At 43.9% G+C, this 16,711-nt stretch overlaps 1 protein-coding gene across 1 annotated transcript in view; it reads right to left on the minus strand.

The window, feature by feature from the left end:
- The window catches only part of AKAP12 (A-kinase anchoring protein 12), a 32,617-nt gene extending 16,296 nt beyond the window's left edge, over positions 1-16,321 (minus strand). The window contains exons 1-2 of the mRNA XM_034061107.1: positions 16,184-16,321; positions 6,589-6,775 (exon numbers count right to left, since the gene is read on the minus strand). Coding sequence (XP_033916998.1) covers positions 6,589-6,775; positions 16,184-16,321 — 325 coding nt within the window. The remainder of the gene's footprint in view (positions 1-6,588; positions 6,776-16,183) is intronic.
- Between the last annotated feature and the right edge of the window lie 390 nt (positions 16,322-16,711).

Raw genomic sequence — 16,711 nt, forward strand, 5'->3', positions numbered from 1 at the left:
ACACGCCACTCACTTTGCAGTAACAAAATAACACAGATATGTCCAGGTGTTACCCTTCCAACTTTTTTTTAACTACAAGGCTTAAATTCTGTGACACTGCTGTTTCTTGACAATAAATTTCACTAATTCCTCCTTCCTTTCCCTACTATTCACAATATTTGTTTCCAATGTACAGAAACTTCTTTCATGGAAAGCACATGCTACTTCCTTCCCTATTCTATTCCCTCAATTATTTCTAAAGACTGACTTGCCATGTGAATTAGGGGGGGAATTATTTCAAAATAATTAAATAAGGGAGGATTCATAGAGATTTTTGCATACATTTCACAGTGCATACATGCAATTCATGAGCTTTCTAACCATGTTGTACTTTCAAAGCTTTAGAAAAAAATGCCACTAAGTTCAGTCTTCAATTCTCTGGTACTTGGGTGACAACTGCAGAGTTAAGTTTTAAAATCTCACATACTTTTGCATGTCCATTTTTAATAATGGAAAAAAGGAAAAAGTTGCAAAATAGCTGTGATTTTCCATGGCTTTGAACTTCAGAAAGCAAAAGCAACATCCCCAGAAAAAGACATTGTACTTGAAATAACTCACAAGAAAGCACAATCATTTCCGCTGTGATGCTGTAACATTCCTCAGAAACCTTTTTTTGTTAAAAAGATTTTGCTTTAGCTTTGCTTGTCTGCTCCAACCTAGACAACTGCTCAAATTCCAGCAAGGGAACTGATATATTTTATTCATTTGAGACCTTAAAATACTTTTTTCATTTTAATGTTTCAAAAACCATTGAAATGAATTAAAAAATAAAAATAAAACATTCAAGTTATTTTAAAATTGTTTTGTTTGTTTTTAAACTGAAATGATCATTAGCTATGGCTTGGACATACAGTTACTGTAGTTATGGATTCTTCATTAAATGAACTCGTAATAATAAACTGCTTTTAACTAGTCCAGCTGTTCTGCCTGGGAACCAAACCAGCATGCTACAAATATTCATGAAATTTTATAGTTACCCATGCTGTCCATGTCTCACATTCAGCGACTTGGTTCCACTTTAAAATGTACCCACCAGGCATAAGATCGATGCAACACTAGCACTAGGGGATTTGACCAGGGGAAAAGAAAAGAAAAGAAAGAAATCTGCTCTGCTAGGAACACGGAATACAGGGATAAGCGATACAGATCAGTAAATGCTGGAACATTTTTAAGGACCCCAATGATTAATAAAAATGTACAATGAAAAATAGATTGAAACTTTTCTTTATCAAAATGACTGCATAAAGAGCAACATAAACACCACGGACCAACTCACCACAAAGGAGATACAGCTGCATCTGCATGAATTAGACATATGATAGCTTAAGACACTCCCGCATACCAGCAATGAGAGGTACTCTGCCCCTTTAAAGCAGCAATAATTTGTACTACGAGCTAGATGCAGCTCTTGCTAAACATACTATAGAAGCAGCTGTGCTGTAGTGAAAATCCCAAGTTTCCACAAGAATTATTAAATAAGGAAAACCTCAAATGATCAAACTGTGCAACCCTATAAAGAGATCACTTTTGAAAAACAGTTTAACCTTTAATTACTAACAATAAAAGGAAATAAAAAAAATAGAGAACCCTTGAGGAAAAAGACTCAGCATGTGATAAGCTCATTAAACATCGAGTTTAATGAAAACCCTATTGTAAACAGCAGTAGGATATCTCCTCCCGTACTAACTGATTCAAATCACGTACAGTTGTCTCCAGGGTCAGCTCCAAATGGGGCCAGACTTCTACAGGCTTTATTGTCAATACATATTGTCAAGCTAAAGTATTTTGCATGAAAAAACCTCACTATCCACTGAATTCATTTGCTATCTCCAGTCAATACGATATTCACAACTAAATACTTATTAATACAGTGAAATAAAAAAGATTTCCTAGATTGCTTAAGACATGTATCACCAATCTGAGAGAAATTCAAATGCATTAGGGGAAAAGAGAGTGAGGTTTATTTAAATTTTGTAATGCCACTTTTCTTTCCCAGAAAAAGACACAAGTTTGTGCTAAATCAGAAAAAAAAAATAAAAAAAAAATCTTTTTTCCGTTTTAATTCTTTGCTCCGCCAAACACTGTGATGTTTTCAGAAAGCCCACTCAGTTTATGGTGTGAACTCTCGCACTTCAGTGGATCACACACTACTTTGTCAAATAAGATGTCCAGAGTTCAGTGAATATAGCAGTGAGTTCTTCCTACCCCAGGCTGAGACCCTGCCACCACACATACATGTACACACACACAGACACCCCCACCGGGCCATGGTGTGGTCTCTTCTGGATTTTCATCCATTCAAATTAAAACAACTCTAGAGTAACAGCTTTGTTCCAACAGATATTTTTTACAGGATACAAATGATACTAACTTCTATATTTCCTTCATTTTTGCCAAGTTTGGCTCTCAAGACATTGCACTGCCTTACTGCTTGACTAACATAACCTCATCAATACGGTCATTTTTCTTTCCGTTTCTTAATTCTATGTCATTTTCTGGGGCTGAAGAAAAAAAACCTAGTTAGCATCAGACATCCTGACTGGGGAGACATGACATTTTTAAATTTCAGCACCTTTGAGCCTGTCAAACGGTTTTCTTCGGGATAAAAGTATTTAAACCAGAAATTTCACACACGGAGAAAATAAACGCAAACGAGCGTGCCTGCACCCCAGCAGTGCCACACCGCCTTACCCGTCATCGCCACGGTCCCAACACTGCCGGAGCTGCTCTGACTATGAGACGCTCCCTTCTCTCGGCCCCAGACCCCGCCGGCGCGGCGGAATGCGGAGCGGAGTGAGGACCGGACCGACGCACTGCCGAGCACGCCGGGCCGAAACCGCCCGCACCGCCCATCGCCTCGCCCCAGGGGGGCAGAGCTTGGTCCGGGCACGCCCCTCGCCCCACAGAAGGGGCGCTGCTGGCGTGCAATATCATTACATAGAACCACAGAACCGTTTAGGTTGGAAAAGACAATTAAGATCAGCAAGTTCAACCTTTAACTGAGCACTGCCAAGTTCTCCGCTAAACCGTGCTCCTAAGTGCCACATCTACACATCTCTGAAGCATCTCCAGGGATGGTGACTCAACCACTTCCCTGGGCAGCCTGTTCCAGTGCTTGACAACCCTTTCAGTGAAGACATTTTTCCTAATACCCAATCTAAACCTCCCCTGGCACAACTTGAGGCTGTTACCTCTTGTCCTATCACTTGTTACCTGGGAGAAGAGGCCAACATCAACCTCACTACAACCTCCTTTCAGGCAGTTTCAGAGAGCAATAAGATCCCCCTGAGCATTCCCTTCTCCAGACTAAACAACAGTTCCCTCAGCCATTCCTCCTCAGACTTGAGCTCCAGACCCTTCATCGGCTGTGTTGCCCTTTTCTGCACCTGCTCCAGCACCTCAAGGTCTGTCTTGTAGTGAGAGGCACAGAGCTAAACACAGAATTCAATGTGCAGCCTCACCAGTGCCAAGTACAAGGGACGATCACTGCCTCAGCCCTGCTAGCCACACTATTTCTGATACAGGCCAGGATGCTCTTGGCCTTCTTGGCTGCCTGGAGACAGGCTGGCCCATGTTCAGCTCCATCAATCAGCACTCTCAGGTCCTTTTCCACTGGGCAGCTTTTCCACTCATATCATTACACCCCAAAATCCCCAACTTGAAACTCTCGAGTACCTCCTGGTTGGGTGTTTTTGCCCCAAAGAGAGGGGATGCCACCTCCACAGTAAGAAATTGCCACTTTCTAAGCAGCAGACTGATTCGGTTCCCATTTCTGCAACACCTCCTTGATGTCCTTGATGCCACAAAGTATCCAGACCAAACCTCATGAGACCATACTTGGAAGCCCAAAGTAGTTTACCCCTCATAAACAAAAGACATATGAAACACAACTGTTTCTCCATACCAGTACACTTGCTGCTTTGCTGATTAACAGTCACTTAGGAGGTTGGGGTTTTTGGTGCTGCTGGGTTTTTGTTCTTGTTTGTTTTTTTTTTTGGGGGGGGGTGGTGTTGTTTGTTTTGGGGTTTTCCATTGGGGTGATTTTTTTATTTTTTGAGTTGGATTCTCTACAGCCATAATTACATTCATAAATACATTATAAATTGTCTCAAATACTGCTGTCCAGGGTTGCAGAAAGGTATTACTCTGGATACTTGTATAGTAACACAACTAGCATCTCTTAGTGCTAGTAAAATGGAGGCAGTATGATTAAATAAAACACAAAGGATTAGTATCTGATATAGGTGACTTCCAATTATATTTCTGTGGGGTACATTAGGTATCTCCACAGTTCTGATGAAACACAGCTGCCTGGACCAGCCGTTCACAGCCTTTGGCTGTAGCTCGATGGCCAGCACCAACTTCCCAGTTGATTTACCTTACTTCCCAGTTAATTTAATCTGCTAGTGGCAGCTTTGATGAGTCTGGATCATCTCACAAATGGCTGTGAATGTGAGATTCAAACAATGGCAACAAGAACAAACCAGCCAACAGAAAACCCCTTCAATCATAAATATTCCTTGACTGCAGGCAATTACCTCAGTGCTATGATGCTTTATTTCTGATTTTATAGACTTTGAAAACAAGATGAAGTAAAGAATGAGTGCCGAAATGAGAAGGAATCTAGAGCTAAAATAATATATTACTTTATGTGCAGAGATTTCTTTGCATAGAGTATTTAAGAGAGAGGTTTTCCCTACCTTTACTCATCTGCGCCAGCCTCTAAGGTCCAGAGAGGTGGATATAAAGTTAGGAATATCTTAATGTAGTCTTTACTTGAAGAACTATCTTTCCAATCCCTTGTTAGACAGATTTTATTTGTGTCTATGGATGATGTAATTTTCAGCTTTGTTACCCGAAAATAAATGCTGCATGGCCTCCATCAATGGGCTTTTTTACTTTGTGACCAAACCCTAGAAGTGTTTTTCCTTTCACAAAAATTATGCTACCATGTAGGCTTGGTTCCACTGACAGCAGTGAAATAAAGCCTGATTAAAACAGTAATATCACATGACCACATGAAAAAATATTACCAAAGAAAGTGAAGAATTTTCAGGCACTCTACTCATACACAAACTCCTAATGCTACCTACTTGATGATCTTACAGGTCTTTTCCAACACATCATGCATTTAGTCTCATGTAACTGCATGTCTGCATTAAAGGGAGCTTCTCACCTCTTCTTCATTACATGTCCTAGGAGCACAATTTCTGTACAACTAAAGCTACAGCCAAGAATTATTCAACAAGAACTATAATCTTCAACTTGACACTCATGCCCTTTTAAAGGCGTTCACTGTTACATGATCCAGAAGTTGAATAGTAACATGGAATCTTCTGACACTACTTCAAATCATCACGTTTTTTCCTTTCCTTCATGACTGTCAATGAGTATCCTCTCTCCATCCCTATCCATTTAAGAGTGAAATTTTCAAGAGAATCAGTGTTTATAACAAATAAGAGATAAAACATGTTGCCTCCTCTTTCTACAGCACCCAAAACCTCTCCCAATATGACTAAAAGAAGAAAGTACAAACTCTCAGCATAAAACATGGCAACCTTCCATTGGGATAATAGGGCTATGGCAATTATTCTGAAGATATGGCAAAGAATTGCCTTTATTAGGATCCACACCCCAAAGTACACCAAAGGCTACACAAATGCCTTGAGCTGCTCTACAGGCAGACACTGAAGAACTTGCTCCCTCCTACTCCTTCCCCATCCCACCCTTTCACACCAGTATTAGTTGCCTGCTCTGACTGAAAACTATCCCTCCCTCTTGCCACCCCTGCCAAAAATGTCAGTATGCAGCAGGATCACGGAAGTAGATCTCCTGCCATGCTGCTGTGAATGGGAGCAGAGAGAAAGGGGCAGCCACAAGATGCTGATGAGGGCAGGAGAGGCAGGCAGCACAGGAGAAAGAGCAGCACATCTCTGATTACACAGCAAGGTGAGAAAGAGATGCCTAGGACAGAGCAGACAGGGGTGCCTCAACTGATAGAGTTTTTGTGGTCAAAATGCGTACCTGATTAAAAGGAATAGGAAAGGGAATTTTAATCAAGGTAGAGCCAACGGATCAGCAGCCTGTCACCTCCCGAGTTCAAAACAGTTTATCATCATCAGTATCACTAATGAATGAACATAAATAGATTTTTGCCCTATGAAGAAAGAGACAGAGCTGTGCAGTGAAAACTCTTAATGTAACAAGTGGATACTTTCAGGTGACTGGTTGAGCGATGGGCAGTAGGCAAGCAGAGGCCCTGCAGGGTGCACTGAGAGCAGAGAACCACCCCTGCAGGGGAATGGGTAGCATCCCCTGCCACTGAGACCGACAGCTGCAATCCACAACCCAGTTGATATTCAAAGTCTGCTACAGGGAAAACATGTCTCAACAAAACAATACCCTGGAAGAAGCAGTTGAGCAACCAAGAGATCCCTTGAGTAATACGTGATCACTAGGAGTTAGCTAGTTGAGCCCCATTTCAACTTCTCACTCCATATAGCATCCAGGCCTCTACAGTCAGTGCATTAAACACAGGTTTTCACTTACCATTTGTTCCAGCAGCCTCTGATTGCTCTCCGGACGGTCCTTCAAGGGGTGAAGCCACCTCTGCCTGCTGCCCATCCAGCTCCTGAGGTGCTGTAACAGCTCCTGGCTGCTGTGGCTCCTGAGGTGGGGTATCATGCTCCAAACTCTCTGCATTAACATCAGGTACTGGTGAACTTGCATCTAAAACCTGCACGTCCAAGGTTGAAGGATGGTAGGGAAGGAGAAAGAAAGAAGGGGAAAGGAAAGAGAGAGGAAAAATAAAACAAAAAATAAAAAGAACATCAGTATCAGGCAAGGTTTTCCTCCACACAACATATTGTTCTTTTGTTCTTATTTTGCATATATACAAGCAAGCATTTTGGGAAAGAAATACTTCTGTGCAGCATTCCTCCTTTCAAAATAATTAACCTTAATAAATCAAAGTACTTCTGTGAGGAAAAGAAAAAAAAAAAAAAAAAGACAATCTGGGACTATTTACTTTACTGTTCTCCCACATGAAATATCTGTAAGAACCAAGTCTTACAGACAACAGCCTATAATCTTGTATAGAAATTGGTTTCTACCATGAAGGAAAACTTCAGGATAACATGAGTCTAACTGATGGAAAGATATTTTCCATTCTTCAATATGTCTGGCATAATTGCTCTGATATATGCATGAATCCTGCCTGTGTTACAGCCATTGGTATTGCTCCCCTGCTTATGCACTTACCTGATTATCACAAACAATGCAATTACAAAGAAACTGAACCATTCAGGACAGAAAGCAGAAAATGTATGTATATATAAATCCCATGAAGAAATATAATGAAACTGGGATTAAAACTAGATTTTTGGGGTCTCAGTTATTAGGCAGAGAATATTGTCATGGGGGAAAAAGCTTTGCAATTCTTTGTGACTCTGCACTGTAATGTTTGAAATATTTTCTCTGGATTTGCTAATATATGTGAAAAAAAACCTCTTTTTCAGCTTCCACATTTGATAGATTTTAATTATTTTCAGAATTTGTATTGGCTTGCCATACAACAAAGAAGCTCCTTTCAGAAGCATATTTTTCTTTAAAAGGTATGAAATGTGTTGTGGTCATCAAAATATGCTTCCTTACCCTTTAATTATTTAATTAACTAGCTTTGCAACCAAGTGTATTGCCTTCCAACATAATCCATTTCAATCCAACAGAAGCCATTTCAACTAATTAACCATGACTTACATCTCTATTCCTGAAGCATAGGTTTCAAGTTCCTCTGGTAGAACAGCAAACCTTAATTACACATCATTGTCTTATTACTCAGCTGTACTCCCAAAATACTGCCACTGAAGCCCTGTTAATTACATGAAGGAACCACAGATAATCCCATCTTTCACTGTCATGTATCATCCAAATGCTTGCAGTGCCAAACTGGGATCAGAAAGATGCCACATTCCTGACAATTCTCTTCCAAAACCCACTAAAACAAGCATCTGAATGGGGAGATCCATGTATTTATTTTCATTAGGAACTAGCCTACTGCAACAGCATTTCAAATCAGCATACAAACAACATTCCTCTTATCATCCTCTTTCCACACGCTGGGCAGGATCCAAGAGAAGTGCCATACCCCTGCTTCCACAGGCAACGAAGTGTGCGTTCGGGTTCCCAGTTCTCAGTTCAGAAGCCCTTAATTAAGCCAAATTGTTTCCACCTGGCATTGCTGCACTCCTCAAAGCTGCCTTTCACAGCCACATAATCCACCTCACGAAAAAGGACCCCATTCTGCTCTACTGCCAATACCACAGATGGAATAATTTGGCTTCAGAGTTTTCACATGCTGAGACCAGATATTAAATAGAAGAAATACGGAATGGCTCAACACTCAGATTACATTCCCGTGTCTCACATCATCCTTCTCATAAATCTAAAACACAGGAACTCAGGAGAAATAAAAATGCCACACCACTGAACAAAGGCATGTAAACTCTGGGAAGCTTTTCTGCAGTTGCATACAGCATTAACTGAGCGGTAGCAACTGGCTGAAGACTTGCAACAAATAGACACAGAAGTAACAATCGGCTTTGAGATTCTGCAATGCACATTTATTAAAAGACTTATTTTTTTAATGACAAATTTTACTCATTCATTCTTGTAAGACAACTGCTAGCCCTGCAAACACAGGAACAACCTTAACTTTACCAGCTCTAAGGGCACTTGGCTATCTGGAGATAATCCACAGATGGCTATTTCGAGATGACACCCTCAGAATTAGCACCAACAATTCTTTGAAGTCACAAGAAAGGCAATAGCACTGAATATCTTAGCACCCCTCACTTCATTCAAAGATTTCCATGCCTTTCTTTCCAAACCTCCCCCAGTCAGCAAACCATTTTAAAGCCCGATGTATGCATATACGTGTACAGACACAAAGCAGACTCTGCAAGGAACTAGGGTGCAAAGGGACTGGGAACCCAAATCAAGTACAACTTATCTCCTTTTCTAAATTGAGCTCTGAGTGTTATGACAAAATATTAACTATGGCAAAACTAAGTATTCCTCCAGCTCTGAATTTATTTCACAGCCATGATGCATTCAGGAAAACAGTGACTATATATCACCCCGAAGATTCATGACCAAAATTCAGAAGTCACTGGATCTGGCAGATAACCCTTTGGATCTGTAAAATGCTGTGACAGTTCCCAGTATGAAGAGCAAAACTAAATGTAAAAACATTATTAAATGTAAGACTATAAGCACTTTTTACTACCAGTTAGCATAATTAAAATCCCTGTTCACCCTGTACATAAATTCAATTTTAAAAGCAGGATTAGTGATAACTGAGTAAAAATGTAAATACGTTAAACCCCCCATATTCTCAAATTTGACCAGAGCTTCAGCTTAACCTTACTCTGCCAGGGAGTAGGAACTTTTTTGCCCCAGTCTCTCAGAAAAGAGTTTGATGTGATTCTTGGCAAATTTAGATTTTCAAATCAAGTGTCCTGTTTTAAATAATTGAATAATCAAAACTAATAAAACAAAGGTATTTTTTTTTTCAAATTAAAATGCATGCAAAGGAGAAGAAAATATGCATCTTTGGGGGGAGGAGGTTGTAATGTGAAGGAAGACACAACAGCATCATTAGTTTAAAAACAAAAACATTTTCTATGCTGAGGGAAGTTGCTCAGGCTCTTTAGGAGGGCCAGTGCAGTCTATCCCACTGCATTAGTTCTCAAAAGAAACTAATTTCCATTTTCCCTCACATTAACTGCTTAATTTCTCTGAAGGGATCTAAACCCCAGTTCAGTCCAATTATGTCTAATTTAGTGAGCTCTGTTCTTAATTCCATTGAGAATAGTTGTAAGGCTTAGACAAACATAAACTCAAAGTTTAGAGAAATGGGTGAAAACCTTAGAGACAAAATTAACGGTATTAGGAAATGCTTTATTCAGCTCTGTGTATTTATCTGCAGGTAATGAGACATTACTACCAATTATAAATATTGGCAGGCTTATCAATGTTTATGAGGTTTCTGCATCTCACATTTATCACTCTCCTCTGGTTATTAATTAATTCATGGATGCGTTGTCAAATAAATGCAGGAGCAACTGAAGAGAACTGGCTACCCAAGTCACTGATCCTTCAGTTTCTTCCTTCCCAAAACGAAGGGCCACCAGTGAAGCAACACTTAGGCTTCTGTCATGCCACTACTATACATCATACATGTGTCTTTAAAGATTCCCCTCTTATCCACCACAAAGGTGGAAGCAAAGGGCAGACACACAGCTAATGAGACAAGAAAGCATAGGGCTTGCTGCTCACATCACTCTAACCAACAGCAGCAGCTTCTGCTCCATTTTGCATATAGCACTGGGTCCAGCTGTTGGACTGATTAAATGCATAAAAAATGTAAAATGCATGAAGAAAACACGAAGAATTACATGAGATACGGATGAACAGCAGGTCCCTGATCTCTCACTGTACATTAGTGCATGCCTAATTCATGCACTGTTCTGAAGGGGCCACCAGCACCCAGCTTCTTCCCCTACCAGCAATCACCACCATTCCCAACATTCTTTGTACCAGACCCAAATCATTCCAGGGATTCCTCACACCAGGCCCAAATGCACCCAAGTTAATTTTGCCTCATTCTGTTAATCCTGCTACACTGATTCTACATTAGATTACTAAAATAGCCAGATCCAGCTGTCTGAACAACTGAGCAAACTAACATAATGGTCTCTAATATTTTTCTTGAAGTTTGATTTTGAAACTCTGGGAAAGCTTGCAGCATTATTGGTCTGCTCTGGGGGTCTGCTCTTATCACACACTGCTTTGTTAAAAAGAGCTTCAACCACCAGCATTCGGGAGAAAAAAAAACCCTGAATTTAGGTCATTCCAGCTCTTTGTTCACAGCAGTTTGTCTTGTTTTGCGTTAGCTAAGGCATTAGAGGTTCACAGGACAATGCAAGTTCCAGGTGGAGAAAACATTAGGCCCCTTACTCTCTAAGGCACATAACAACATACTTAATTCCAGTACCTTGTTTCTGGGTAACATTTCTGCAGACAAAGCCAAGAGCCTTCTCATTACTTTTCATTCCCTCAGATATATCCTCTTCTGTCCTAACTCTTAGCCTAACTTTGTTGTGACACCTCCCCATGGATGACTACCCTCAAAATCCATGCGGCTAAACCAAAACCAACAGGCTTTGTTCCCAAATCATCTTTGTGATCTCTTTCTGCAACCTGCAAAGGAAGCATTACTCCCAGTCTGTCATTCTGGTCCACACTTTAAGCCTGAGCCAATCTGAACTCCCTCCCAGTCTCTCACCTTTCAGCTCTTCCTGCACAGCAGCCCTCACACACAACCTTGCCTACGCATTCACAGGGGTGCAACTCACCAGTAGACGCTAAGGATGGGTCAGAACAAGGACTGAGCTCAAAACAAGTTACTCTCCTTTTAGTAACTACAACCAGGGCTTGCATTTCCAACCAGAAGGCCTTTCAAAGATCAGATACTCCTCTTTGCATCTCTTTAGCCTCCACAACATCAAACACAAGCTAATTGCCTTGGCTTTCAAAGTGCCCATACACTCCCTCTTCCCTCTTATCTCCTACATGATTAGGGGGTTATTTCACGCTTTTGGTGGACCCATAACACCAATTTCCATTGTGCATTTTTCCAATTCAACATTTTTATGCTTTCTTCCCAGTCACTCCACAGGCACGGGCAAGCCTCCAAACCTTACCACCAAACTACACCAGCTTCTTCCTTCCCATTCAAAAGAAAAGTACTAAAGGCAATCAGACCCCATTGCACCAGGAGAACCCTGCAGCCTTGTCATTCAGATCAAGTGCCTCAAAGTGGGCCTCTTAGAGACACAGTCTGAGGACTTTCCTCTGATACTTGATTAAGCTTAGTTTTACCATTGCTAATGCAGTATTTTCAGGCTGACACAGCTCCCTCACCAGAACGCAGTTGTTTAAACAGCAGATGTAAGTCTGTCCCAGCTGTTATTTGTCAAGCACTCAGACAATAAGACACCCTGACATCTCAGCTGGTAACCTCTTTAGAAGGGACAGTTCCAAATATTTACTGTCTAGCAGACACTTGCTCTCATTACAACGCAGGTAGCGTAATCAAGTTACTACTCAGAAACGGGAACCATCCCGAAAACACTGGTTGAAGGACTCACTGCTCAAGTGGGGGCTCTCACATGCAAGCAAGCCAGGAATTCACCACGTGACCTTTTAAAGCCATCAATTCCCATAAAACATTATCTCTGCCAAAGCCAGGTTTTGCTGCAAGAACAGCCTATTAGCACACTGGTATTTTTCCAGATTCTCTCTTTAGGATTTCCCCTACACTGTTTCAAGTAGCTGTTCCAACACACTCTCAGCAGGGCAGCAAGAAAAAAACCCTGTATTAGAACTGGTACCTTGAGCTCCTAAACAAAATAAAAGCGGGGGGGGGGGGAATGCAATAGCTTTAGCTGAGATGTTGGTTGGATGACGCAGCTCTCCTCATGTCACCCACGTGGCTCATAGCTGCCTTCCACCCCATGGGACCTTGGAGGGCACCACTGCAGCAAGCAGTGCACTGACATCTCTTTCCAGCTCTCCCTGATGCTCAGCATCCAAACGGGAAGTCGGGAAAGAAGTGTACCACTGCTATGAACAGAGAGGAGGCTCACAAGATGGAGGTGCCCAAACCAATCCAGCCATGTGCTGCCAGCAACAGAACTGTCACTCTGCCCAGTCCCAGTCAAAAAGGCCTGACTGCTCCCCTGCAGTTGCTGCTTCTGCTGTCCAAATCCCAGAAGCCAATGCATCTTGCTGAATCAGCAAATAATGACCTCACCAAAGAGGCTGAACAGCTTTCTAGCTCCTTGAACAAGCTTGCCCTGTGCTGGAAGCAACAAAGGCGATGATGCAGGTGCTGTGGTGAGGAGGCAAGAGCACAGGACCCATTCCATTAGACACCTCAAAGTTTTTAAATCCTTCTCAGGCCAAGATTCAAGTCTCTGTACTGCTCAGGGCAGTGTGTCAGGGAGGTCTCACAAGCAGACAGGGCCTACCAACTCACTGCCACCAACACAGAGGTTTTCCATTTCCCCTCCTGCACTGTAGCTGCTACTTGCCTTGTCCTGGCTCTGGGTGTCACCTGGGCATCACAGGAGTCAAATGAATTCACTAACACATCAGGGAATAAAAAAAAGAAAACATAAACTTAAAACTCCACTGTTCCCAGAAGGCATAGTGAGTTTAAACTGCTTATGGAAAGGCAAGGCCATGAGCAGACACAGTGTGAGATCAGCCTGCATCATCTGGGGCCAGAGAGAGAAGAAGGATAGGGGAGGAAGAAAAGGAGAGGGAAAAGAGTATTGCTGCTCAAACAAGAAGGTAACTACATCAGATAGATCAGCCTCTGTGAGCCACACTCTGTCCCATGATTTCAGTAGGACTCTGGGTGTTGATTCACAAATCTGATGCATTCAGTTCAGGCATGCTAACGGATTAGTACCTCCAGGATCTGTCACACTCCCCTGCAGAGGGGCTTCCTGCAGAGGGTGGCTATGCGAGATAAGGAGCAGCTCCTCCACTGCCAGAGTTTAAGCCTTGTCTGCTACAGTAAAAAATCCCACCAGTTCCATGTCCCATAACATACTGGGCTGGAAACTCTGAAGCTCCTTTATGTGCAAGTCACCAGCAACTTGTGAAAGGATGGGGTGAACAGCTGAGGTCCCAACCTGCTGAGCACACATTTAACCTGCAGTGCTCGTGAGACAACACCAAAAGACTCCTAAATATCTTAGTGCTTTACCAGGTTTCTCACATCTCCTGAGCTGTGGGGGTGAGATACACCAAAATACACACTTCCTCTTCCAGTAACTAGGACACCCCAAAAGCTGTTATCTAGCCAGAGTCACATGTGAATAACAAAACAGATTAAAGAGTATAACGTTGTCCCTTTCTAGAAGAAAAGGCAAAGAAGCTTTCCATCATGTACAAAATACAACTATGCCATGAAATAAACTTGGTTAAATATTTGAAAGAACTTCAAGTGACAAGAAAGCACAACTGCTGTGAGGTGTTATAACCTGTATTAGACTAGTTGCCTAGACAATTAATTTCTGATTGACCTGCCAAAGCTCTATCAAACTGGATCCCATTAAAATCAGTCTTCCAAGTTTTTCTTCTAGAAGACAGGGGTACGATAAGTGTTTTAGTTTGGAAAGTGCAAGAAAGAAAACCATCTTTTAAATGTCTCCATTGTATCATCTGCAAACAAATTAGCTCTTTGATAGATTTCTCCAGGGGCAGTGCAGGATCTGGTAATTTTCAAATTCAAAGGGCTGGAAGGAATAACAGTGAAAAATTGTGTCACAAATCTGCATGAAATTGCCCTACTGTAGTAATAACAGACTAAATGAGATACCAAAAAAAAAGTATGACCAAACTTTATTAAAACTTATTTTGCTTTTTATTTAATGTAATGGAGGGCAAAAATAGCTGTTTCAGAACAGTAGCAATACAACTTCTTACAGCAGTGAAATGATAAAAGAACTTCCCCACCTTTAAGTAGTTCTACTTAAACAACAACGTAAAAAACTATTAGAAAGCATTTTTCCTAAGGTGTCAAAAACATAAACCACTGTATTAATAATAATAATCTGTATGTGACAACAGCATCAATGGTATTATCTTTTACTGGGGGGTCCCTGTTCCTATAACTGGATAAATATGGCTACTAATGTTATGCCCCATGTTCAAAGTCACATTATCTTCATTTTTAAACAAATGTAACCAAAGCAGTAACCAAATGCTGGCCCTCAATAACTCACTCATGTCTTAAATTCAGCACCTGAATTACAAAACCGTTCAATGCAATTGCTAAATAATTTGTTCACCAACACCAGCCCCTAACACTTAGAAAGGAAAATAGAATAATCCTCGGCTAATTTAAAGTTCGTTCTTAATGTGGCTTTCAAATATGTCAAAACAAGCACACGGAGGTCTGAGCGACAGCCAGGAACTATGGGAAATTCAACTTGAAAGTTAAATCTGAACCACAAGGTCAAAGAAACAAAGTCATCACCCGTTCCCAAGCTCCAACGCACCCACGCGCCAGCTACAGAAACTTTGGAGTAACCCAGCTCGGAGGGCCCGAACTCCGAGGCGCCTGGAGAAGGGGATCTCGGTGGAACGTGGTGTTACTTCCCTCCTCACCAACTAACGCCTAACCCCGAAGCAACGCTATGTGAAGGCGCAGATGCACATAATCTCCCTTTCAGTCCCAGAATCCCCTAAACGCGCCTATTCCAGAGGGATAAATGGGTTCATTCATAATCTATTTTTAAACACCAGACATGTTTTAAAAAAATTTCTTTCAATTCTTCAACGTCCTTAATAAAAATAACACATACCTAGAGCTCCTTCGCTCCCCACTGGCTGAGAGTTGGCAAGTCACTCCCCCTTTCCCCCCTATGCGGTAAAACACCAGGGACCGCGAAAGCCGTAGACGGCCACGCCGCGGCCACCGCCGCCCCTTCCCCGCCCGCCCGCCCGCCCGCAGCGGGGTCTGCGCCTCCGGTGACCCAAGGAATAGGGGGGAAGAGGCGGGCGTTTGGGAGGGGGGGGGGCACAGCGATACCGGCGCCCCGCTGAAGACACGGCAAAGCGGCGGGCTGGCCGCGCCCGGCCGCGCCTCCCACCTGCATCCCCGGGAGGGCAGGGACGGAGGGGGGGAGGCTGCGGAGAGCGCCGGGAGCGCTGGGTACCGCGGCGGCGGCTGCAGGACCGCAGTCCGGAGCTTTCTTGGCGCAGACCCCGCCGAGGGTGGGTGCGGCCGTTCCTCCACCACCACCATCCCTCCCTCCCCCCCGGGCCGTACACAAAAGCGGCGGTGCCCCTCGGCCGCGCTCGCCGCCCGCTGCCACCGGCGGGAGTTTTATGACTGCGGCGCTGGCGGTGGCGCAGCCCCAGCCCCAGCCCTGCGCCCGGCCCGGAGGGAGCCCGGTGCCGCGGCAGGTGCCCGCCGCCGCGGAGGGAAAGTTTCCCCGGGCCGGGGGTGCGGCGGGAGCCGCCTCGCAGCGTTTCCCCCCACTCCCCTCCGCCCCTGCCTTACCTTGGCGGGCTCCGCTGGAGCCTGGGGCGCCGCCGCTTCTTCTGCCGGCAGCGGCTCCGGAGGGGTGCCGGGGGGCTCGGCGGTGGCCCCGGCCCCGTCCTGCGCGGCGGGCGGCTCGGCGGAGCTGCCGGCTCCCATGGCGCTGCCCCGCGGCCGTGCGGAGCCGCGGGCGGGGGCTGGCGGAGGGCGGCGGCAGTGCAGCCGGGAATGAAGGAGCCCTGCTCTCCGCAAACTCCTTTAGGGAGCGAGAGAAGGAGAGAGAAAAAAAAGGGGGGGGGGGGGGGGGGGGGGAAGGAAGAGAGCGAGCAAGAGCCAGCGAGGAAAATCACCTCCTCCCCTGATCCCCCCGCCCGTCTGCCTCTTGCTCCATCACATGAGCAGAGCCCTGGACACGCCTTGCAGCATCAAATCGGGCTGATAAGGAGCGGCCAAGGGGGGCAGCGCCCTGCCCGCCGCCACCGCCCCGCCGTCCGGGGCCGCTCCCCTCTCGGGACCGCCGGGAGGTGCCGCCGGGGTGGGGGCACCGCA

This window comes from Melopsittacus undulatus, chromosome 3 (assembly GCF_012275295.1).
Source record: "Melopsittacus undulatus isolate bMelUnd1 chromosome 3, bMelUnd1.mat.Z, whole genome shotgun sequence".
NCBI lineage: Eukaryota > Metazoa > Chordata > Aves > Psittaciformes > Psittaculidae > Melopsittacus > Melopsittacus undulatus.